We start from the raw sequence: 25,225 nt of genomic DNA on the forward strand, positions 1-25,225 counted from the left end.
GACCTGTGGCCATTTTGCATCCTACCATTCTACCTTATACTGATAAATGTAATAATACATGGAGAGTGCCACTGTTGTCACCTGAACATTCAGAGGACATTTGTTAGTGCCTACTATGTATGCAGGCTGATGCTGTGCATAATGTAGAGCTAAGTAAGACTTCATCTCTAGCCACAGGAAATATACAGTTTTAACAGAGAAGCACGCTAAAGCAATTGTAGATTACCTTACAAACTGTAAAGTGTCTTAAGGGAGGAACAGAAAACACAATGGGACCTCAGAAGAGGGAGAGATTGAATTAAGAGGCTCTGGGAAGGGATTCTGGTCCCAACTTAGGCTCTCCATAATGTTTCTCTCTATTTAATTTTAATTATTGATCTCCTTAGGCTATCAACAATGACATGGTACAGGAAACCCAGTCCAGATGGGTAAAAGCATTTTAAACTGGAGCAATTTGAGACAAATTAAGTATTTGAAAATTGCCAGCCATGTAGATCCTACAGGCCCAGGCTAATACGGCTGGAGCAAGACCATCTTACTATCTTGTAGGATAATAGTAATCCTCTTAAATTTACCTCTCTGATTAAAATAATTTCCACCAACCCAAGAGTCCCTCAATCCCATTAACTGAAATACTTGGTTTCCAGGGCCAACCAGAAGGTAGAAATTATACTTTGAATAGATTTTTTTTTCTGAAAGTAGTTCTTTTTAAAAATTTCACTCCTCACTCTTTGGAACTTTGAAATGATTGAATTAACAGTGTGCGAGGGAATTAGAGAAAAAACAAACCTTAAAACTGGGGAAGCGTCTTCACCAGCAGTGTAATGGAGAGCCTGCACGGAGCCAGGGCTGAGTGAGGGAAGACCGCGGCTACCTTCTCATCAGAAGATGACATGCCAGGGGACTTTAGGCAAGTTCTCTGGCTGAGTCTGGGTTTCTTCATCTCCAACCAGGGTATGATTATTTCGGGCCTTGATCCTTCACATGTGGAGTCATGAGCTCATGTCTGTTCTGTGTACAGACTTTCTTGAAAGGAAGAGTGCTACCTAAATACAAGGTATTTGTGTAACTGTAAGGTGCTTGGAATCTTAACAGCTTTTTCAACTGCATCCAAAGTGGGCTTCTCTTTGTAAATGCTATAAGTGGCTGAGAATCAAAGCTGAAAAGGGTTTTGTTTCTTTCTCCTTCTATGTCTAGGATAGGATGACTGCATATGTTTAGAGAGTGCCCAGTTTGCCCGTTTGGGAGAGAGTTCCACAAACAGAATTCCCAGCCATTGAGATCCTATGAGACAATACTGCTTCGTTCTTTACAGGATGATAATTTTTCTCCTAAAAGTCTAATTGGCTGAATCATTGGTCAACCAATTAAGAGAACCTTCAAGTTAAACATAAATACTTGGCTTTGCAAGTCGTTCAAGAGGTACCAATTTTGTTCTTGGTTAATATTCATTAAGCTGTCTCAATATTGAGGTTGCTGACCACTTGGACTTTTTACAGCAAATATGAGGTAAGTTTTAGTCTGCCAATTTCCTTTCACCTCGATTCTTAAATTATATTAAATTTTATCAGTTCAGTTACACTTTTCTGTGTTTTTCTTTTTTTTTTTTTTTTGCAGGCATATCATTATTTGATTATCTGAGTTTTCCTAAACTGGTGGTTTATAGAAAACTAGTGCTAGGGTGCTTATGTAAGACTCACTTAAGGAGATTTGATAGTTTAGGGATAGGGGCTCCCAGAATCTGGATTTGTTTAATGTGCTCCCCAGCCAGGTTTGGGAATCAGTGCATTAAATGCCCTTCAAGCTGTATCTATGGTAAGTAAAAAAATTTTTACTGAATAGTGAGAGCTGCTACTTTACCTTTTTCTGGGCATTGAACTCAGCTCCAGATATTTTCCTAAGTAATCCTCATCACAATCCTGTGAGGTCATCACCCTTATGCCCGTTTTATGAATGAGGACCTGTGAAGTAATTTGCCCAAGGTTATAAGCTAGTATGTGACAGAGCTGGGAGTTGAACATGTCTGACTCTCAGTCAACATAACACCTTTAATCCCTCTGCTATGCTGCCTCCCATCTAGCCTGTTCAGGATCATGTAGAAACCAGATAGGGTACAAAGGAAGCATAAGACCATAATCCTTGCCCTCAAGAAGTTTACTATCTAATCAGAATGAAAGGAAGACCACTTACTCACTGATGGCCAAAGGACACATGGACCATAGAATTAAGTGCAAATTATAAAATAGAAAATTAGAGTAATTCCGGCTATTTTTTTTGTCTTTTCAACAAAAAAATGATTATCACTAAATGAACAGATTTATTTTGTTTTCCTGTTGAATTGCATGGTTGTGTTGCTGTGATTTAAACAGAGAAGTATACTATTTAAGGCTCAAACATGAGAAAGATTTTATTGATGTCAGCATTACACTATTTCAAGGAGATGAAATGTGTGCATCAAACCTCCTGTTTTATGTATTCTGTTTCCTCATTGGCCTGACTGGAGCGGAAGTCATTTAACCTGTGCATAGTAGCATGTTGAGTGGACAGTTATTTTCTCTTTCCAGGACCAAGTGTAAATTAGAAAGCTAAAAGGAACTGAAAATTTGGAACCTCTTAGACAGGTTAGACTAACCCTCCATTCCCAGTAGATATTTACATTGCTAAGAAGATAAAAGCACAGAGGACCCAGTCCCAGTTGAAGAATCAATTTAGGAAGTGTATAAATCACTAAACTTGGGAGAAGCATTCTCTGCTTCTAGTAGAAGCCTTCTTTATTTTTTTTTTAAATTTTTTTTATTTTTTATTTTTTTAAAGATTTTATTTATTTATTTGACAGAGAGAGACAGCGAGAGAGGGAACACAAGCAGAGGGAGTGGGAGAGGGAGAAGCAGGCTTCCCGCGGAGCAGGGAGCCCGATGTGGGGCTCGATCCCAGGTCCCTGGGATCATGACCTGAGCCGAAGGCAGACGCTTAACCAACTGAGCCACCCAGGCACCCCTAGAAGGCTTCTTTAAGTAGTCAGCTTCTGTAGGCAAGGGAAGTTATGTGATTATAGCCGGTGGGACACACCCAGTGTAGAGTTCTCAGCTCCTTATTCACTTTTTGGAGAAGAAACCCAGTTTTATTCAAAGGAGGGAATTAGATTATCCAGGTTGCTTGTGTCCATCTAAACATCTGGCTCTCCATAAACCATGTAAGGTTTATCACCAAGGTTTTTGGTGATCCCCAAGCGGGATCCTTCAAGACTGCTCGTTCCATTTACCCCCTACCCCCCCCACCACACATACACAAAATTTATCATGCCATATTTTAATTCTTTGTTTACTTCTCTGTGTTCCTACCTCACAGTGAGCTCCAGGAAGTAAGAAACAGTCTTAATTTTGTTCATTACATCCTTACCACCTAGCTAGCACTTAGCTAGTCTGAAACAGAGTAGGTGCTCAATAAATATTTATTGAATGAATAAATGGGTGATTCAATGAGCAAACAAATATAATCACATCAAACTCCAGGTGAAACTAAGGAGTTTTTAAAGAAACCCTTTGTGGCCTTCTAGTTTTCCAAACTGTCTGCTAATACACTGTGGCTTTAGGGATCACCCAGCACAACTTAACTTTGTTCCCATTGTGTATGGAACCTAACCAAGACTTCATTTGTTTTGCAAGAGTTGGAGTCATAGAATTGCAGCTAGGAAAGCATCTTTCCTGGGTCTCTTGTTTCTTCTGAGTGACAGATGTCTTTGGATTGACCAGAGACCATTACAGGGTAATAGAGTCTTATGACAAAATTGATTATAGAAGATGAAAGTGTGCGTGGGCCATACAAAGGGGAGGATTAAATGGCAAACCCCAGAAGACAAAGACAGATGACACAGCAGGAAAGAAGGAAAAATTGCCAGGAGGCACTTTTGAGCGGAAAAGCCTATAAGGAAGAGCAGTGAAGCGGAAACCAGAAGAAATGAGCGAAGTTTGTTAGTGTCATTGGGAATCTGAGGTGTCTGCAGCACCTGAAAGAAAAGGAAATGCGGGGCATCTGGGTGGCTCAGTTGGTTAAGCATCTGCCTTCGGCTCAGGTCATGATCCCAGGGTCCTGGGATTGAGCCTCGCATCAAGCTCCCTGCTCAGCAGGAAGCCTGCATCTCCCTCTCCCACTCCCCCTGCTTGTGTTCCCTCTCTCTCTGTGTCTCTCTCTGTCAAATAAATAAATAAAATCTTAAAAAAAAAGAAAAGGAAATGAAACCTACATAGAGACATAGGACCAATTTCTGAGCTAAGCATTTTTCAGCATGCTTCCACCTTTTCTTTGCTCTGTCTTTGCCAGCTTGTTCTGAAGCGGAAATAAACTAATTCTTTTGTTCCATGAAGCATCCTTTGAGTCTAGTGAGGGAGTGATAACTGTGGGGATCCATTCATTTCAGCTTCTTCTTGGGGGAAGATCAAGGTTTGAGCCATTTTGAAATTTCTCTTAGGACTTTGCATTGACCCTAAGAAGATCCTGCCTGCTCAGTAATTAGCTGGGATATATAGCTTTTTTGTCTTTAAGAAAAAAAACAAAACCAGAAACAACTAGAAGCCTGTGGATTTTGAAATTACTATTTGTTTCCTTGTTGGAAAAAGTTTGATACTATGTAATTGAGTGTGACCATTACTGAGTTATTTGCTGCCATGCTATTTCTAATACCTGGACCTCCTCTCAGACTGGGAGAGTCTTTGCCACCACTTGATCTTTGGGGTTCCCCCTCCCCCAAACTGGAGGATGTACTCTTCCTCATTGCTGCCTTGGAACCTTCTGTTTGCCGCTGTTGTACTTCTAATCACATATTTATTTTTAGAATCAGGCTTATTTAACATTTTCAACACATTTTCCAGTTTATTTGCTTATTATTGCTTCTTGCATATACAACTCCTTCCTTCTAGATTCAGCTTCCTTTTTACTGAAATAGAGAATTTAGCACAAAAGGCTGTGAGTGGATTTATAACAGTTTTATTTTTAATAGCCAGAAAATGGAAACAACCAAACGCCCAAGGTCAGTGGTTAAACAAAGTGTGGTACATCCATACTATGGAATACTACTCAGCAATGAGAAAGAATAAACCATTGATACATGCGGCAAATTGGCTGGGTCCCAAGGGCATTGTAGGGGTCTATTTATATATCATTCTTGAAACAACAAAATTATAGAGATGGAGAACAGATTAGGGAGTGTCAAGTGTTAGGAATGGTTGGGAGGAGGGTGATGGGTGTGACAATAAAGGGGTAACATGAGGGAGATCTTGGTGGTGATGACAAGATAAAGATCTTGATTACAGAGGTGGTTATATGAATCTACATATGATAAAATGACATAGAACTTGATATACGCTCAGTAACAATGTCAAATTCCTCATTTTGATGCTGTGCCATGATTATATAATCTGTAATCATGGAGAGAAACTGGGTGAAGTGTACATTGGATTTCTCTGGTCTTTACACACCCTTTTGATTTCTTAAAGAGATGTGCCTTCCAGCCCTTCCCAATTCCTAGACTATAAGGATCTAGCAGTTTCTCTGGGCCATTGGAGGAAATGTTTTTCAGCTCCTTCCCACAGATGGGGATGTTCTCCCAGTCTCTAGTAAAGGCTTTAAGCAAGAACTCAGATCTCTCTCTGGCCATATCTTTGGTTTTCAAGTGAGCATTGAAACTGAGCCTCCAACCCAGAGGGTCTATATTTATAAGGCACCTTCCACATCAGCTTCTACTTACTGTTCTCTTCCTTTTTGGCACCTGAGAATTTCTTTCCTTTCAAGCTCAGCTATGCATCATATATTGTTTTGTGATATTTTATTCAGTACTCTTGGTGTTTTTAGTCTGGTTGGGGTGAGGTGAGAGGAATGACTCATGGGACAGGGAGGCTATTTCTGTCAGTTTCTATTGTTACCATATCATGCTGTTTATAATTGTGTTTCTGTACTCTCCCAGTGGACTGAGAGTTCTTGAAAATGTCAGGGACCAGGACAAGCTTTTTCATCCCAATTCTTATACATATAAAGTGCTAATACACATGTGTGTGTTGAATGAATGAATGAGTGAGTGAGTGACTCTCTAGTTCCATGGAAGAGAGCCCAGTATGATAGTTTTTAAGTAAGATAGTTCTGAAGATTATTTTTATTGACTTTAAAGGACGTGTGTTATTATGCTTTGTGTAGCATAATTCCTTTAAATACAAGAAGTGCATGTGATCTATAATATTAATTTAGCAGATTTAAAGAAGGAAGTGGTATGTCCAAAGAAAAACAAGGCATTTAAGGGTGATTCAAGAAGCATTTCCTCCCATCCCTTTGTGTCCCTCACTATTCTTTTTGGGTTTTAGAATTAGGAAACCAGGCATTGATAGGGAGGAGGTGTGTGGTCTCAGGTACCAGTTCTCAAACTATATTCTACAGAGCTTAGAATTCACAGGGATCTTCTGGGGCTGAAGGGGGCCTAAGCCAGAGAGAAGTGGATACACCTTCCAGCATCCCCCCGCCCCCTGATTTTGAGACAGTTGGAGATACTCTGGTTCTGCTGTCAGACTGCCCTCCCCAGATTGATCGGAATTCCTACCCCTCTCCCGACAAGCTGAGTAGAAAAGTGCCTTAATATGTCTGCCTCAGGTTCTTCAATCTTAGAATGGAGATAGTCATGGTACCTGACTATGGACTTGTTGACACGATCTCTGAGCCCCCCATGTATTAAGAAAACATGGACAACTTTTTTTTTTTTTTAATTCCCTCTATGTAAAAATATGAATAATACCACAAATTTTGGTACATTTAAATTTTTTCTTCAACAAATTAATGGCTTGGCCACCTGCATAGTAATTATGCTATTTACAAAGTCATTATAGGCTTTAAAAAAATACATGATTTCATAGTGCAGTGTAGATAGTGTGGTCGGGAATGGAGCAGGGGGGTTAAGGTGGCAGGATCGTGCCCTCTTTTCTCTCTGTGACTGTACTGATAACTTCACTTAAAGATTAATCAGAAATCCAAATTTGAGTCACTGAGTATTACAAGGTTGTAGTGGACACTGAGCCTAGTAATTCTCCAGTCCTGACTATCTCACATGGGGTGAGAAAGGCTCTAACTTCCCTCTCTCCTCAGTAAGTTAAGTTCCCAGAGTGGAAGGGCCCCTCATTCAAGATCCCAAATGCGGGGTGATTGTGAACCCAGAGCTGGGGCAATGCCCTGGCTGACTGACCCCCTTGCACCGTTAGGGAATGTACCCTGCCTGACTGTTACTTTCCCAAACAGGTACTCTTGGTGAAGGTAATTTAGGTACAGGTCACTGATGGCTAGGGGCTTCTCCTCCACTGAAGCACTGGAGACAGGAAGGAACCATGGCTGAGAGCCATCACCACATAATATCTAGAATAACACAGCATAGCAGAAACTTGAAGCCATCAGCATGCCTACCTCCTTCCCACCCTGCCCTAGTCCCCAGTGACCATGAACAGAGAAGAAAGTGTGCCCGTTTTGTGTGACTGACCCTGGAGGTTTGAAAATGCCCTGTGTGTCTCTCTGAACTCAACTTCTAAGGATACGTATCACATCTTAGGGGCACAGACAGAAGACAATGGAGCACAGAGAGAAGGCAGCAATGCATTTCTTTCTAAGCCATTTCTAAGGCCTGGCCCTACGTAGAACTTCTGTGATTTTTGCTAAGTCACTTGACTGCCGTGGGCCTCACTTTCTTCATCTGTAAAATGAGACTGTACCATATTAGAAGCTTAATTTGTTGTTGTTGTTGTTTTGTTTTTGTTTTTGTTTAAAGCATCAGAGCCTTTTCCACAATATCTGATAGGTAAAACAGAGACATGGAAAATTGTTCCTGTTGAAGGAGGGTCTAGAGCCTTGTCCTCTTGTCCTCTCTCCCCCTAAAGCCTCTAATGTTCCTCTATAAAGATACCCCCACAAAATCCGGTGGGTGCAAAAAACAGAGTGTAACTAGGGCACACCCAGATATAACATTCTGGGACTCAGTGGCTCTGGTCAGGAAGGGCACTGGGGTAGCCATTTATTCCTTCATACTTGGCCCTTGTGACCACTGGGCTGGCCACTAGTCTCCTGATATGCTGGTTTGTGTCTGTAACCTCACGTATCCCTGCATCAGGATACAGGATGTGGCATGGCTGGGTGCTTCTTGCAAGAGCTTCTACATCCTGTGAACGTTGGGTCTCTACCTGCCAACTGCTGAGATGAACCAGTAATCCTTTCAGAGAGCACAGGCTTTTATCAATGAGGAGGATTCAAGGCTTATTTTTTTTTCCTTTCCTCCAAATAACACTCCCACTGTTCAGGCTTAAATACCAAAACCTTATGGTTTGCAGAATCAGTGCCAAGAAGTCAATCATCAGTGAAACTGCAAAGATAATAGCTCCTATTGATCAAATCGGGAGAAGAATGGTCTGCCCTCCTGCAGAGGTCAGGGAAGATAAGGGCTGGAGTTTTCTAAAACACACTTGATTTGCCTAAATTAGATAAAAGTACATAAAAGCACTTATGTTCTTAAGAGAACTGGTGACCAATTCGGGAAAACCTCACAAAACTGAAAAGATTGGCTTAGATTAGTAAGGCATGAGAAATACAGAGTCTTTCCTAAAAGAGAGAGAATGTGTTGTTTCAAACCTAGACGGTGACATAGCAGCTAACAGGAGTATGTCTGCCTAGAGGGTGGTTATTATCTGCCTTACTAGACAGAGAGGAAGGCACAGAAGATCTCAAGTGTCCACTCTGTGCTGGACAGTATGCAGGACCCCTTTGGACCATAATCTAATGTAATCCTTACCACAGTGCTGGGAGGTGGCTTTTATTGTCCCCATTTTACAGATGAGAAAATAGAAGTCCAAAGTTGTTAAGTAACTTGCTCGTGATCATAAAATTAGTATTTTAATGTAGGTGTGTGTTTCCATTAAGTATTCTACTATCTCCTAATTGGCACATACCAGTTTGCTCTTACCACAATAATTTTACACAAAGAGGTGTTGCTAGTCGGGTATTAAATGTACTTGGAAATATCTCATCCTTTTGCCATGATGAGGACATAGAAAAGAAGCTGAATCCATCAGTGGAGATCCTACATGGTCAAGGCTGGTGGTTGTGTCTCTCTCTAAAGCTGCTACTGACCTTGGACTCCATAGAGCGCAAGTTGAAAAGTACTGAATTTTTCTCATGTAAAGGTCAACCTTCCTTTTGGAGGAGGAGAAGCTTATTAACATCATTTTTTGTGACGGGGAATTACCATTACTTAACTTTTCACAGAAAATAATCAGCCTTTCTTTTAAAAAATGTGGAAGATAATATTTTTCAGGGAGGTTATTGATATTTTAAGATGTTTTATCTGTTTTTATTATCATTTTATCTGAAAAGCTGAACATGTGGTTATCTAAAGGAATAGATCTTGAGGCTGTGAACAGAATTCCTCAGAATCATCACAATCACTTAATAAGCTTGTGAATTGAAATGATCTTTTCCACAGTCCAAGAGCGGAGTAGTAATTAGTGTCCAGGGACACATGGGGAACAGTTTTACTGTTAGCAGTGCCAAGAATCTATTCATTTGTCATCGGTCCCAAATTATATTCAATCAGCAACTCAAACTCAGGTTAGAAAAACCAAGTGACATAGAGCTAACTTTCTATAAAATTCATACTGTAAAATGAAACCCATGTTTCTGGCAGTTTAACTGTGAGCAGCAGTAAGATGAAGCTGTGAAAATGTTGAATGTAAATACTGTCAAGGTTGATCTTAATCCCACCTCTTCCCCACCTTTTGCTTCCTTGCCTGAAATGCTGCCTTGGCTGCCATGTTTCCATTCCCAAGCTCCCTGAAGTCCGGGGATTGGAGTGCTTGATGAGCCCTTTTATATCGTGAACCACAGTCGTCCATAATACTGCAAACAAGAGGCCATTATTCAAAGAGCCAAAGTGGCTGGCAACAGGATTGGGTTGAGAGTGGAGCTGTGGTTGGAGTCATTCATGGAGGGCCCCTGAGTGTAGACAATTAGATCTTCCTCATGAAATCACCTGCACGAAATACTCATTCCTAGGACAAGTGGTTCATACCAGGCAGAAGCACTGCCTTCTACTGTGGTTTTGGGTTAAGCATTTTTCCCCCTTGGGATACTTTTTTCTTTTTCATTTCATATTTTGGAATCTAATGTGCTTTCAGGTTCCTGCCATACCATCTGGCTTCACGTCCCCTTAAAAGAATCTATGCTGTTTTTACCTCAGGACATAGGAGGGGACTGGGGCCATTTGGGTTGGGTAGAGTGTGTGTGGTTTTTCTACTTTCTTTCCCAGCTGCTCTTGGACAGGGAAAGAGGAAAACCAAACAACCCTTTTGTCTCTGCTGTGTGTGACAAGTTGATCAGAGACCCAGTAGACAAACTAGAAGTGGGCCTTTGCAAGGTCTCAGTGGGTAAACATCCTGTTCTTGGCAAAACTCACTGACTATGGTGTGTGGCATCTATGGCCAAGTGGCAGCCAAGCCCCTCAGTAAATAAGGAAGTGGTAGAAAGTGTGCTTATCTAGGTAAAAAGGTGAAGCCAGAGAGCTAAGATGAAAAACAAATCAGGTTTCACAGACTTGAGTACCAAGTAGCATGAGCTACTAGAGCGGCGTGGGCAATTAGACAGACCTGGATTTGAATCCCAATTCTTCCACTCACTAAAAAGCTCACCTTGCATTTCAGAACCATTTTTAGTGGCTACCTAGAGTACTGTGTTGAAAAGACTCTAAGGCAGATCCCAGGTTTAATAGGGCAAAAAGGGCTGTAATTGATAATGATGTCTGTACCAGATTGAAGGAAGGAGAATTGACAGCATGGGTGCCATATATCTTTTTTTTTTTTTTAAGATTTTATTTATTTATTTTGAGACAGAGAGAACACGAGCTGGGCAAGGGGCAGAGGGAGAGGGATAAGCAGACTCCCCGCTAAACGCTGAGCCCAACATGGGGCTGGATCCCAGGACCCTGAGATCATGACCTGAGCCAAAGTCTGAGCACCCAGGTGCCCTATATCTAATATCATAGGCTCTGAGTTCTCTGAGATCCTGCTCAGAACTAAAGTTCTATAATACACTGTGTGTGTGTGTGTGTGTGTGTGTGTGTGTGTGTGTAGATATGGCCTAAGGGGAGGTTAGTGAAACCCTATTAAAATGTGCTAGTAGATGGTGTCGTGGCTTAAAATTTCAAAAACAACAACAAAAACATCATTTGTGTATTACTGAAGAGTTTTTAAATCTTCATAGTGTATTGTGCCCTTTAGATTGTTGATTTGCTTATTTGCTTTAATTTATGGTGGTTTTTTTAAGATTTTATTTATTTAAGAGAGAAAGAGAGAGAGAGCACGAGCAGGGGGAGGGGCAGAGGGAGAAAAAGAAGCAGACTCCCCATTGAGCAGGGAACCCAGTGTGGGGCTCCATCCCAGAATCCTGGAATCATGACCTGAGCAAAAGGCAGATGCTTAACTGACCCAGGTGGCTCCAAATTTATGGTGGTTTTGAAAATTGCCTTTTAAGTTTAGTTACCTCAATTGACTCTTGTATTCAAATGCTTAGCTTTCATTTGCCTTGACTATAAGTTTCAATGTAGAGACATAGATTTCTCTATTAATAGAAATCCTATCAATTCATGAATACAACAAATAAAATCAGCAAGAGCAATGTGGCTCTCATTTTCCATGGAAAGACTATTGAATATATTAGTCTAGGAGTGGTCTTCTAATAAGAAAAAGAAAAGTTTATGTTTGATAATGTTTGGTCATTTCTGCAGGCTTGGTTTTTTTGTTCATGAAATATCTGTATTTTAATTTTCAAGCCCGCGTTTTAAAGAAAACAGCCTTGCAAGCTGGTCTACAGATTGTTCATCTGGATAGCCTCTGTAATGCAGGCACCTCTGCTGGGCAAGCAGAGCCCTATTCCAGCTTAATAAGCTCTGGGATTGCCCTGGTCTCTCTCAGGAGGCAGGGCTTTGGAAATCTCCTATAATGCTTCTAACAGCCCATAAGTTACTTATATATTTAATATCACCCTTGTCTTTCTCCCCTCCCTTCTTTTTCTTTCCAGAAACAGAGTTGTCAGTCACTGCTGAGTTAGTGCCTACCTCATCGTGGAACATTTCAAGTGAACTCGACAAAGGTACACAATGGTGATGCATAGGGGAGGTGGTGGGGGGAGGAAGAGGTAGAGGGGAGGAGGCGTGAAACTCCATTTTTAATCCTGGCATGGCCTTCTTTGAAATCAACTGCTTCTTAGATCCTTGGGGGTGGCGGGGGGGGGGCAAAATAAATCCCTTGCTTACTTTGTGATTATTTAACATTTAATTACTTGGAATTCTATTATTTCTGGAGATGTTCCCCCCCCTTTCCTTTCCCTTCTTCCTCTAAAATGTTCCATATGGTAAAAATGCTTCAAGATGTGAAATAGGGTTGTTTCTGACCTTCCTGACATTGCATCTAGTGGATCTTATTTAGGGGATTTGATTCTGCCTGAGCCAGGATTGATCAGAGCTGTTTGCTGGGTGACCTTTTACAGTGAGTATTTGATGTGCTTGCAGGGTTCAGAGCAGAGTATTTGGAATGTTTGTAATTGCCTGTGCGTACAGATGGCGGCTTCCCGTGTGCACGTGGGGAACAGGTTCCTGCTATGGAGTTGTTGTAGTATCAATTAAGCTCCGCCATATGCTAAGCACCGGCTACTCCACAGAGATCCTGTGTCCTGGAATGGTAAATTGGGACACATCCAAAGCCCCTGCGGGCTGGCTCATCCTACCCTTCCAGGCTTGTTTCCCTCTACTCCCCATTATGTCCCTTTATGTATCTCCAGCGAAATTTCTATTTCTTCTTATATACCCTGTGCTTTTCTTCCTCCCTGCTTTTGCCTAAGCTGTTCTTTCCACCTGAATCACCCCTTTTTTCCTTGCCAGTAACCATTCTCTCCCTTCTGCTTGCCACAAATTACTTATCCTTCAAGACCGAGAACAAATTCTGTATTAGCCACAGTCTTATCTAATCCCTCAGCAGGAAGGGGCCTTTCCTTCTTTGGAACTTCCATAGCCCTTTCCCCTCTTCTTCTCTTAGCATTTTCTGTGTTATATCATGGTGATTTATATACCTGTCTATCTCATTCTGAAGACTGAAAGTTCCTTGTAAGTAGGATTTCTATTTTGTTCTCATTCTTTGTCTTTGTCTCCATCACAAAATCTAGGACAGACTCTTGTTCATAGGAAATCCTCAATAAATATGTGTGGAATAATGAGTCACAACTTATCTCAGGCCATATACCTGGATGGGCACATCTGTATATATACGTGCAAATACATTCAACAAAGTTACTGAGTTTCTGCTTTAGTTCACGTGTGATTCTAGATTCTGGGATTGTAGTGATTCAAGCTCAGAAATCATTGTCCTTTATGTCAGATGCCTTTTATAATCAGCTCTCTTTGTCAGCTCATGTGTTCACTGAGCTGTATTTTCTCCTTGAAGAGAAAACCTTATAAAACAGTAATAGGCAAGGTTATGTTGATGTTTATACTTTATTAGGCATTTTAGGGTGGTGGGATGACGTGAGATATCCTTTCACCTTAAATAAAAGGAAGTTTAGAATAATTTTCTCTTGTCAACATTATTTTGGACATTCTTTTTCTAGTTTAGGATGAAAACAGGGACTGTATGTTATTCCTCTCCATGTCCAGCACCAGGCACAATGCCTAGGAGGCAGTAGATTTACAACAAATATTTATGAATTTTTTTTGATGTGAAAGAAGACATTAAGCACACTAAATGTCCACTCAGTGCCCACTCTGTGACAAGCACTTTGCTAGGTGTTTTCAAGAATGTGAACATAATTGGCAAGCTCCTTATGGCACCAAGAGCAAAAATGATATCATTGTACACTGCATATTGCTGATCAGGTTCCAGTTATGGCTATAAAAGGACATCAGATACATGCTAAAAAGGCAGCAGAACCCCCAGTCAAGAGCCGAGGCTGCCAGACGTTGAATTTCTACCAGACCAGCACTGTAATTAGCAGTGGGTGCCCTTCAAGAAAGTAGTATCGATAGCTGTGAACCTACTTACTCAAAAGCTGGACTAAGACTGGCCCCAAACTTTCTGTTTGTTCAGCATGGCCTTTCAGAGGATGTGGATGGCTTTCCAGAGATTCTTGGTGTCATATTTCTCTAGAAGAAAATTAGTATATGGCCTTTCATTCCCATTTAGAATGAGAAAGAAAGCTGATTAATTCATTGATTAATTCAATGAATTAATTAAATCATTCATTGATTAAATCTTTTTTGCTTCCTACTCTGGTCTGGGCACTGTCTGAAAAATTAGTATTGAAAGATGAATTAGACAAAGGTCTCCGTCCTCCCTGAACATAGAGCCAGGTGGGAAAGACTGATATCTAAATGTATAATCAAAGCCTTCTGGTCATTTTGGTCAATTGGGCTGTCAAGGGACATTCCCCCCTAATTACACAGAGATGCTGGTGGAAGGATACAATGAAAAAAAATTCAGTGACAGGCTGGCACCACAAAAAGGAGAAATCTCCAGGTACCAGAAGAACAAGCTCCATGATAGAGCAATGATCAGCAAGAAGGAATTAAATAAAGGGTTTTATAAAAATATGGGAAATGTGTATGGTTCTCGGGGGCTAGAGTTTCAGTATCCCATGGGGATGAGAATTGAGGTCATAGGAAACAAACTTGCTGCTTAGGCTGTCAGTGAGGAATGACTGGACCGAGCATGAAAGAAGGATGATTCTACTGAGGATGTGGTGTGGAAGTCTGTGAACCACCCTGGGCTGTTGGGGTCACCCAGGGGAAATACAAGCCCCAATCTGTGTTATGTGGGGCTTGGGGGTTGGAGTTCTTCTCATGTCGTACACAAGCTACAAACCAAGAAGAGAATGTAAAAACTTGGTCTGGAATTGATTAAACTCCGAGACCCTCACAGGGGACAACCTAAAACCAGCTCACAAAATGTCTCAATATCCCAGTGCCTGTGGCGCTCCCACCAAAAACAAAATTTTAAAAATCAGAACCACTAAATAACAACAGCAGATCCCTACTGATGTTAAGTTCGCTTTTAAAAATTATAGTACGTGCAGGAGAGGAATAAAAGAAGCCTACCCTTGGCAAGAGTCAGTAGACAAAACACACAGAGCTCATACCTTAAAACTAAAGACAATAGATCGATTTGAGAGAGAATATATGTTTAAAATATTTCATGGGAAGAATAAATAAATAAAATGTCTCATGGTGAAGAGGAAATAGAAACCATAGGGCAAGCACAGGATAATATGATAAAAAGAAAAGGAGATGTTAAAAGAACTAAGTAGAAATTCTAGAACTGAAAAACAGAGTTATAGAAATTAAAAGCTCATTCAAATGGGTCAAACAGTGGATGCATTCAGCTGAAGAGAGAAATGGTGAACTGGAAGATAGATTTGAGATAACATGGTGGTTAAGTGAATGAACTCTGGGGCCCAGGTGACTAAGTTTGAATCCTGTGTCTACTACCTAAATTCTGTGTGACTTTGAGCAAGCCACCCTACCTATCTGTGCTTTGGTCTCCTCACTTGTAAGATGAGATAACAAAAGTAATTACCTCATCTGGTTGTTGTGAAAATTGACCCGGCTAGCAAATCTGGTAAACTAATTGGAGAGTAAGAAGTAACAGCTGTTTTTGGTTAATATGATTATTACTTTGGGCTTTACAGTAAAACAAAAGTCATAGGTACTTTGGCAGGCGTGTAGGGAAAGCATATTTTGGAGATTTTAGATCCGATTCAATCAGCCCATGTCCACAGCTTTTCCACTCTGGATGAATGTTGCACACATGAACGTTCACCCACATCAGCACCACACTTCTTAGCTTGAGAAGCAAGGTTCTCCGTGGTCTTACCCCTGCTGACTCCTCTCACATCATCCCTACCCCCGTACTTTTTACTTCATTTGTTTCAACAACCTGCCTCTAATTCCCTAAATGTATCACTCTACTTCTAGTCTCTGCGCCTTTGTTCATGTAGTTTCTTCTGACTGGATTGCCTTTAATAAACCTCATTCTCCTTCTCGCTAACTCCTTCTTTACTTAAGTACCGCCTTAAGCATTCCTTTAGTGCTCCTAATGGGCATAGTGCTGAATAAGATAGGCAGCATCACTGCTTTGCTGGACCTTGCATTCTAAAGAGAGAGAGAGGGAGACACAATGAATGAATCCTTTTATCAATCCCATTGACCATCAACAGTGCCTCCAAATACTTCATATGTGGGGTACCCCATGTCTATCTTGATCAGAGTCCTTACCATGCTATACTGAAATTATCTATTTTTTGCCTGCCTTTTTAAAGCCAGGGGCTCTTTCATGCTCTTATTGCCCAACACAGTGTCTGGTATGTAGTAGGAAACAAGGTGCTAAATTGTTTGGGTTCCTATCCCAGCTATGCCGATTCATAGCTGCTGCAAGTGAATACCTACTATGTGCAAGGCACTGGCTAAGCATGTTGCATGCATCATTCGAATTCATACCACATTGTATGGGAGAACAGACAGGCCACTGAGGCTCATCAGGCTTGAAGGAGTTGGCTGAAGGGCACCAGTAGTGAGGGGCAGTGCCAGGATCTCCACCAAGGCTTCCAGGCCAAATCTAGGATCCACGTTCAAAGTGGCAGCTGATTACACTCCTTCCTATGCATTCCTATCCCCTCCTCCTGTGGGCCATGCTCCCTCACATGCAGGAGCAGTGAAATAAGCCCCATCCGTTGGTGTTCTTTAGTGCCTTTCTCTTCCCCCAGCTGCTCCGTTCCACCCATCAACCCCACCCTGGTCCCCCAGCTTCACTCAGGTCCTGTTTTTCTGTTAAATGAGTCCAGTCAGTGGCATTAAACAGTTACCTGTTTATCCTTTCCAACAGGAAATGAAATTGAACAGAGACAAGCCCACCCGGGAAGAGCCGTTGAAAGCTACTATTGATGGGGCATGGGGGTAATTTCTGAAACAAATGCTTCAGGACCAAGTACCTTCTAAAATAAATGGATCTACAGGGACCCAACCTCAGCTTCCCCATGGGGGTTTTGGGATGGGGTGTGATGAGGGCCTCTTTCCCCTTCTTCCATTTTCAGTCACATGAGGTCTCAGAGGTTCTCTGTAGAAAGCCAAATGTTTCTTTTGGAGAAAGGACTGGAAATTGCACCCGTAGGTAGCAGAAAGGGAGGGAGCCTCCTACTTAAAAAAATACCGAGGCTTGCTTCCAACTTCAAATAATTCTCTGTGCTGACAGACTAGATTTGGGGGTATTTTTTGTCCTGCCTTGGTTTTTTAAATGGAGACCTGGCTTTTTCTACTAGCTTAGAGCTTTACACATATGGTTCTTAATGAGCGTGAGCTCTGGAGTTACTATGACTCTGAACTTCCTTTTACTCACCTCTGGAGTGGGGACATTTGAATCTATCACCTAAGACTTTTCCTGGCCAACAAACACATCTCTGGGTCACACTTGCGTGTTGTGCCAAGGACATCTGATTGCATGGTCATAATAGACAGATAGTTACATGCTGGCCTCAGTCCCTTAGCCCACCTCTTCCCTGAGAGCTTGACTGTCAAGAACTGTGACCAGGTTCTCTGCTTCAGGAGGGGTTGCTTCCTCTCGTCCACTTTCTCTGTTACTTGGTTTGTCCTTGGCACTTAAGGAGTCGATTTAAATGATACTGACTTGCCTGTAGCTTGGAGCTTAGTTCACACTTAGCCCAAATGAGGTAGCTGGATCCTTTTCTTGTACTCCTGATTGTATGGATTTGGAGCAGTGGCAATGGGTGAAGAAGCAACATAAGGACTTGGTACTTGGCAGGAGTCTTGGTACTTGGCAGGCTAAAGAGCAGCCTTCCTAGGACTGGGGTCTTTGAGAGCTTATCCATTCAGTGTCCCATCTTCAAAACTGGTAGCTGGTTGGAAGAATTCCTGGTGGAATTCCTGGGGTAGCCCTGTGATGTTTAAGATAGCCCCAATTCGGGTGTTGGCCTTGTTGGGAAGGAAGACTTTCCTCTGCCCTTTGAGGTCCTTCTAGCTCAACTTAGAATCAAATTGACATGAGACAGAATAACAGGAGAAAATCAAATTTAATAGGCATACATGTGGGGAATCCACACAGACATGAGATTCCAAAAACAATGAGGCAATATGAAGTTTATCTGAGCTAAGGAGAGAGGTAGGACCCAAGAATACAAAGGGGAGGAAGGCCATTATGCAGGAAGGTGAAAGGAGATGTTTGGAAAAAGCAGGTTGCCCTATTATGCAGATAACTTTCTTAGGTAAAGGGGAATTTCTGTTCCTAGCTCTCTGCCAGTTGCAGGCTCTCCTTTCCAATGTAAATTTAGGCAGTTGAGAATCAGGAAAAGAGGTTTTCCTGTTTCTGCTGAGTTTTGATTACCTTTAACTCAAAATAACACTCATGCCAGAGTGGCCCATCCTGGGGCAACCTGCCCTTGTCCCCTACAGCCTCAAGCAACATCTTGCTCATACTGGTAGTAGCATTTTCTTCAAAGGACAGATACCATCTTGCCGCTATCAACAACAGAAGCACTTGGAGCCTCAGTAGCCTCATAGGGAAAATGGGAGAAGGGACATCAACTCCAAAGGGTCCCTATAAGAGTGAAATCAAGTATGAAGCCCCATCCCAGTCTCCAGTACAGATGGGTACTTGCTTCTGGTAGTTCTTATGCTTCCCATTCTTCCTTCTTATTCTCCTAGGGGAGGGAAGTATAATTTGGGAAAGAGCACTTGACAAGGAGCATAGATTCTAGTCCCAACTCAGCTCCACCACCAGGTCAGTGATTTGTCAGTTAAGTTCTGGGCCTCAGTGTTCTCATCTGTAAAGAGGGAGCTAGCAATCCTTGTTCTGGCTGCCTTCCTCATTAGGAGGCTCCAATGTTGCATGGTCTAGTGTCGTAGCCACCAGACACCTGTGGCTAAGGAACACTTGCAGTGGGGCCAGTCCAAAGTGAGATGTAGTGTAACTGTAAAACGCTTCTGGATTTCAAAGTTTTGATATGATAAAAGAACTTAAAATATCTCATTAATAATTTTCATATTGGCTACATGTTGAAATGATAACTTTTCATGTATGAATTAAGTGAAATATATCATAAAATTAATTTTACCTAATCCTTTATAATGTTGCTACTAGCCAATCCAAAATTACACACGTTGCTTGCATGTGTGTCTTCTGTTCTATTTCTCTTCAAAGGTGCTGCTCTAATAAACAACAGCTAGAATCTGAGGGACATCTCCGAACCTGTGTTTCCTCCTCAGAGCATGAGACGATGTTCTCGTGCCCATTCCGGCTTTAAAATTCTAAAACCTACTTTTTATGAAAAGAAATTTTTCTAAAATGGATTCTGTGTCTGTATATAATGCTTTGAAATATCTAAGTGTAAGGGATTATCATTACCGATGATAATCTGATCATTAACTCTCAAAAAAGGCAATATTTTGAGTAATGTGGTTTTTATGGAGAAAAATTTGCAGGTTAGAAATCTGAAGCACAGTGGCTCAGTTGGGTAAGCGTCTCCCTCGCGGCTTGGGTCATGATCCCAGGGTCCTGGGATCGGGTCCCGCATCAGGCTCCCTGCTTGGCTGGGAATCTGCTTCTCATTCTTCCTCTTCTCCTCCCTCCTGCTCACTCTCTCTCCTGCTCTCCCTCCCTCAAGTCAATAGATAAAATCTTAAAAAAAAAAAGAAAGAAAAGAAATCTGAAGCACAAGGGGTTATAATTTGGTAATGGTGACATAAAGGACAGTGGCAGAATCACAGAGCCATGCAGGAAAATCACAGCTTTGGGGCAATAGTTGGTGCACATTCAAACAGGATCCTATGATCCAGCATCGCCTCTCTCTCAAACCCCACCTTGCACTGGACTCCCAGGCTGGCTCTGCACCAGATGTACTCTCTTCCTTGAGGTTCCTCCAGCAAGCCAAGCTCTTTTCCTGACCACGGGCATTTGATTAGCTGCTCCTTCTACCCAGAGTCCTCTTCCCCTTTTCAGATATTGCCATGATTGTCACTGTCATCCACACAGATTAAGTTTTTCCTGATCATCCAAAGTTAGTCTCCACTGTTAGTTTCCTTTTCCTTTAGCAATTAAAAAAAAAAAAAAATCTAGTCTAGGGGCACCTGGGTGGCTCAGTCGGTTGAGCATCTGCCTTTGGCTCAGGTCATGATCCCGGGGTCCTGGGATCGAGCCCTGCATCGAGTTCCCTGCTCAGTGGGGAGTCTGCTTCTCCCTCTCCCTCTGCTTGTGCGCTCTTCCTGTCAAATCAATAAATTTTTTTAAAAATCTAGTCTCATTCTAGAAACAGTGAGAAGAATACTTTCTTGATAAGAAAGCAGGGGAGCTTCTTTCCAGCTCTGCTGTATCTACTTAATCCCTTGCTAATTGACAAGTCCTCGGTCCATTGGCCTAGAACCCAGCATGGAAGCACGTGATGTGGAAATCAGTTCCCCTTCAACCAAGCCGGGCTCTCTAGGACTCTTTACTTGGTAAGTCTATGCATTTTAGGGAAGGAACCTCCAAGATGAGGCCTATGGAATTCTGTCATAAAGTGCAGGAAAATGCCTAGACGATCAATCTTGCTTCTTTAAAACCTACTCAGAGGAGAGGGGCTTGCCAGTGGGCACCACCACAGAAGCAGAAGGTCAGCCTCAGTGGTCTTTTCAGCTCCAGCTTTTGACACCAGTCCCTCCCATCAGCCCTCCTGTCTCCTCCTCCACAGGCTGCTGTCAGCTTCGAGGGATGCAGCCCTAGGGTGTTCCACAAAAGGCCAATTTGGCTGTGTGAGGAACACAGAGCTCCCTGCTCCCAGCAACCACCGCCCATTCGAGACAGAGGAGCAATCAAACAAGCTTGGAAATGTTTATGCTCCTGTTTTTACCATTTAGAATCAGGATAGAGATTTATCTACCTCCTATCATGGGTCTCAGATTCCTTACTCCCTTGGTACCATTTTCGGTAGTTGCTGGCTAAGACCAGGCCCAATCTTGGAGGCATAAATAATCAGGAGGCAGCAGAGAGTTTCTTGATTTGCTCAGGCCATCCTTTTCCTTTCCTGCATGTATTTTAGTTTGGATTTAAACCTGCCTCTTGAGGGAACCTCCTGTTCACCCACTTTAGAAATGGCTTTGGCCTCAAGGTGCTTCTAGAACTTTGTGGACTGCAGTCCTGCTCATAAAGATCATAGGCCTTTCTAGTCCTGGGCCTGTGGCTTTGGTCAAGCTTTGCTTAAGCTTTGCTCAAAGACTCACAGGGACTTTTGGACTTAGAGGTCTTTTGGCCAAGGGCAGAAGAGATCATACAAAGTGCTTTGGCATCTGGCTTCTGCCTCAACTCCCACTGATCCGGCCCCTCTGCTCCTGCTTGCTTTGCTCTAGAACCAAACTACTCATTGTTTCCCACCTTATTTCAGGCCTCTGTGTAAACTTTGGTGTTTGCTATGATGAGACTACCCATCTCAACCTTTTGTCATCCTTATAGACCCAGTTCAGACCTCACCTCTTCAAAGAAGTCTTTCCTGACAACATAGGTAACCATGCCTTACTCTGTGGGGGAAGTGGGAAAGTGGATGAGTCTCCCCACACTCCTAGGTGATGCTTATTTTCATGTATGTTTTTCCTCTCCTTCACTTTCCTCTTCCTCATGCAAGAAATATTCATTAAGCATCTTCTTCATGTCAAGCAAAGCCCTGAGGGATCTTCCCTCCTAGCAGGAGGGCCAGCCAAGAGGAGCATTGTGAAGAGTGAGAGCAGCAGAACAGCTTGCCAAGAATCTTGAGATCAGGAGTTATGTCTTATTTATGTATCCATGTAGCTCTGACTCTGATACAGGCATTTAAATAAATAGAAAAATAAGTGAGTGGTGGGAATCAGAACGTCAAAGTGGAAAGGTACATTAGAGTAGTTGTCTGCAAACTTTGGTGGGCATCAGAATCACCTGGGGAGACCCAGGTTCACTGAAGCAGAGTGGACCCTAAGCCTCTGTATTTTTACCAGCTTTCTGGTAGGAAAACCCCCAATAGAGCAGTACCTCTTAACCTCAGCTGTAATTGTAATCATTTGGGGAGTTTTAACAATTCCTCATGCCAGGGTCTATCCCTCACCCCCATTCTGATTTTGTTGTTCTCTACGGTCTGTAATTGAAGGGTTAAGTTTTCCAGGTGATTCCAATCTGCAACAAAGTTTGAGAACCACTGTTTTCAGGTTCTTCCAGGCTAATCCGCACTGTACTCAGCAAATTCCATAATATTCTCTAACAAGTGATTTAGCCAGGTACAGAAGTTTGGGGCTTTCTCCATTTCTGTCCTTAATTTTCTGAGGTAGTATAGAGAAGAACTGGGTTTGGAGGGAGAAGTCCTTGGTGTATATGTAAGCCTTGTGGCTTACTCGGGTTCTCAAAAATTGAGCTTTAGTTTAGTGGGTTTTTTTCTTCTTTTTTTCATCTGTTAAATGGAGAGAATACCAGTCTTCTATGGTTGCTGTGGGCACAGAATGTGATGACCTGTAAGACGGCTGAGGTCAGGTTCCAGCCCTGATTAAATAAATCTAGATATAGTTACAGATATTAATATTGGCAAAAAAACCAGCCCTGATTAAATAAATCTAGATATAGTCACAGATATTAATATTGGCAAAAAAAATTTTTATGTCCAAATGAGTTGGCAGAACTCCATCACTTTTTCTAATGGCCATCGGGAGTAATACCTCCTTGCCTCATGAACTATTAAGAGCTACCATCTATTGAGGGCTTTTCATATGCCCTAAGTCATGTTAAATGATTCCCATGCATTGTCACACTTAATCCTCATAATTCTAAGAGATAGTGTGTCCATTTTACAGATGAGAAAAAAGCCTTTGAGAAATGGCATGGGCTGAATGGTGCCCCCCCCCCCCCAAAGATATGTCCATGTCCTAAGCCCCAGAACCTATGAATTTTACCTTATTTGGAAAAAGGGTATTGGCAGATGTAAATTAATTAAGGATTTTGAGAAGAGATTATCTTGCATTATCTGGGTGTGACCTAGATGCCTACAAGTGTCTTCATAAGACAAAGGCTGAGGGAGATTTCATACAAACCCACAGAGGAGAGGCTGTTGTGAAGACCAAGGCAGAGACTGGGGAGATGTGGCCATAAGCTGGGTAATGCTGGGGCACCCCCCAGAAACTGGAAGAGGCAAGGAATGGATTCTCCCTAGAGCCCCCAAGAAGGAGTATGGTCCTGAGGCTTTGAGCCTCAGAAATGTGAGAGAATAAATTTCTGTTGTTTTAAACCACCAAGTCTGTAGTAATTTGTTAAAGCAACATCGGGAAACTGATAAAAGCAATTTCAGCAGTTTGCCCAAAGTCCCAAAGCAGGGAAGCTGAATTCAAACTCATGTCCTTGACCAATATACTATATTGCCTCCAACTGAATTGAAATTTGTAATAGGGGGAGTCTGGGTGGCTCAGTCAGTTAAGCGTCCAACTCTTGATTTCGGCTCCGGGTCATGAGATGCAGCCCTGCGTTGGACTCCATGCTGAGTGTGGAATCTGCTTAAGATTCTCTCTCCCTCTGCCCCACCCTTCGCATGCACACATGCTCTCTCAAAAAAATTTTTTTTTGTAATAAAATGCCTTAGATTCATTTACTCAACAAATGTTTATTGCCCATAGTGGACAAAACCTCTACTTGGGGCTGAAGATGCAGTAATGAACAAGTCAGAAACAGTCGGTAGTTTAGCGGAAGAGAGAGACTTTAACAATGAATTTCACATACACACATATACTAAAAATCATCTAATTTTAGCAGTGATGGGTGCTTTAAAGGAGAAGTATGAAAACATACCTGTATGAAAACAGCCTGCTACCCCAGAACAAAGGATTCTCACATCCTCCCTGGCTAGGCCTTCCTAATAGCCACCTGAGGTAGGGGTCAGCCCTTCATTTTCTTGGCCTGTCTCCAGGGAACTTCCATGCCTACAACTTCTGAGCTTGCGGGAAAAGTTAGTCTACAAACAGGGCAAGTCCCTTATTGGGATACGGACCCAGAACAGGAGGAGGGCGGTGAGGTCTTCCACAGGCAGCGAGCTCTGCAACCCATTACAGACATCATTATGAGGCAGTGGAGTGTGGGGAAACTGTTTTTAGACAAGGTTGGAAAATTTTGCATTCCTGTGCCAGGCAAGATTTCCTGTAGGGCCCTGAGAAGCTCACTAATCATCTCTTTAGTTCCAAGTGATATTACTTCAGGGCAGTTCCTGTCAAGGCCCCATGCTTAAATATCTCTTTGCCTGGGTTTATTCCATCAAATGCTTCATTTGCTTTGAAAAAAAGCTCCGAGACTTAGCTGGTCCAGGAGCTTAGGAAGTTCAACTCACCACATGCCTCAGAGGGCTCCTAGCTCTGCCCCCAGTTGCTGCAACTAAGATGAACTTACTTTCTGACCGTTTTCTGCATATGATTCCATTTTATGTGGGCCCCAAGTCAGACCTGACCAACACCAGCCACTGAAATATGCTTGTGCCGCATTCAAAGTGACTTGTAAGAATTTTCTGTTGGTTGTTCCTTGTCTTCTGAACTCAGAAACCTGTGTTTTCCCAGAGATCTGGCCCAGATCTCTCACTTCAGTCCTTTTCTCCGACGTTTATATTCACTCGTTCACTCACCAGATATTTACTGAGTGCCAACTGTGTGTCAGGCGCCGCACTAAAGACCCGGTGGTGAAAACACAGAATTCCTCTCTTGCAAACCTCACGTTATGGTAGAGTTAGCAAATCTCTGGGTGGAGAGTACTATTACAGCTAGTATTTCCTGAATGCCTGTTTTATCCCAGGTACTCTACTCAACACTTTCATCACAACATCATCCCATTTAATGTGCCGTAAATGTGAGGTAGGTACTGTTGTGTTTATTTCATAGCTGGGAAGACAGGCTCACAGAGGTGAAGTGACTCAGCTAGCAAACAGCAGAGCCAGGATTCAAATCCAGGTTTTTATGACCACAAAGCCCAGACTCTCAATGATTCCCTAGTTCTAAAATAATAATCCATGTGTATAGGGAGGAAAGAAAGAATGGGGTTATAAGCTTTTTAGCGTATAGACTATCTTTTCCAGAAGAGGATATTCTTTTTTTTTATTATTATGTTATGTTAATCACCATACATTACATCATTAGTTTTTGATGTAG

At 42.1% G+C, this 25,225-nt stretch overlaps 1 protein-coding gene across 4 annotated transcripts in view; it reads left to right on the forward strand.

The window, feature by feature from the left end:
• Window positions 1-25,225, forward strand: part of ROR1 (receptor tyrosine kinase like orphan receptor 1) — a 389,477-nt gene that overhangs the window by 207,497 nt on the left and 156,755 nt on the right. For 3 of the 4 annotated variants that reach the window (XM_081818549.1, XM_081818546.1, XM_081818547.1), the window contains exon 2: window positions 12,085-12,156. In XM_081818549.1, the coding sequence (XP_081674675.1) occupies window positions 12,085-12,156 (72 nt within the window). Of the gene's footprint in view, window positions 1-12,084; window positions 12,157-18,454; window positions 20,552-21,542; window positions 21,592-25,225 lie in introns of those variants that run through there. The other variant, XM_081818548.1, reaches the window with a different exon arrangement.

The sequence above is a fragment of the Leptonychotes weddellii genome, chromosome 4 (genome assembly GCF_054177405.1).
Source record: "Leptonychotes weddellii isolate Sample4059 chromosome 4, ASM5417740v2, whole genome shotgun sequence".
NCBI classification, from domain to species: Eukaryota; Metazoa; Chordata; class Mammalia; order Carnivora; family Phocidae; genus Leptonychotes; species Leptonychotes weddellii.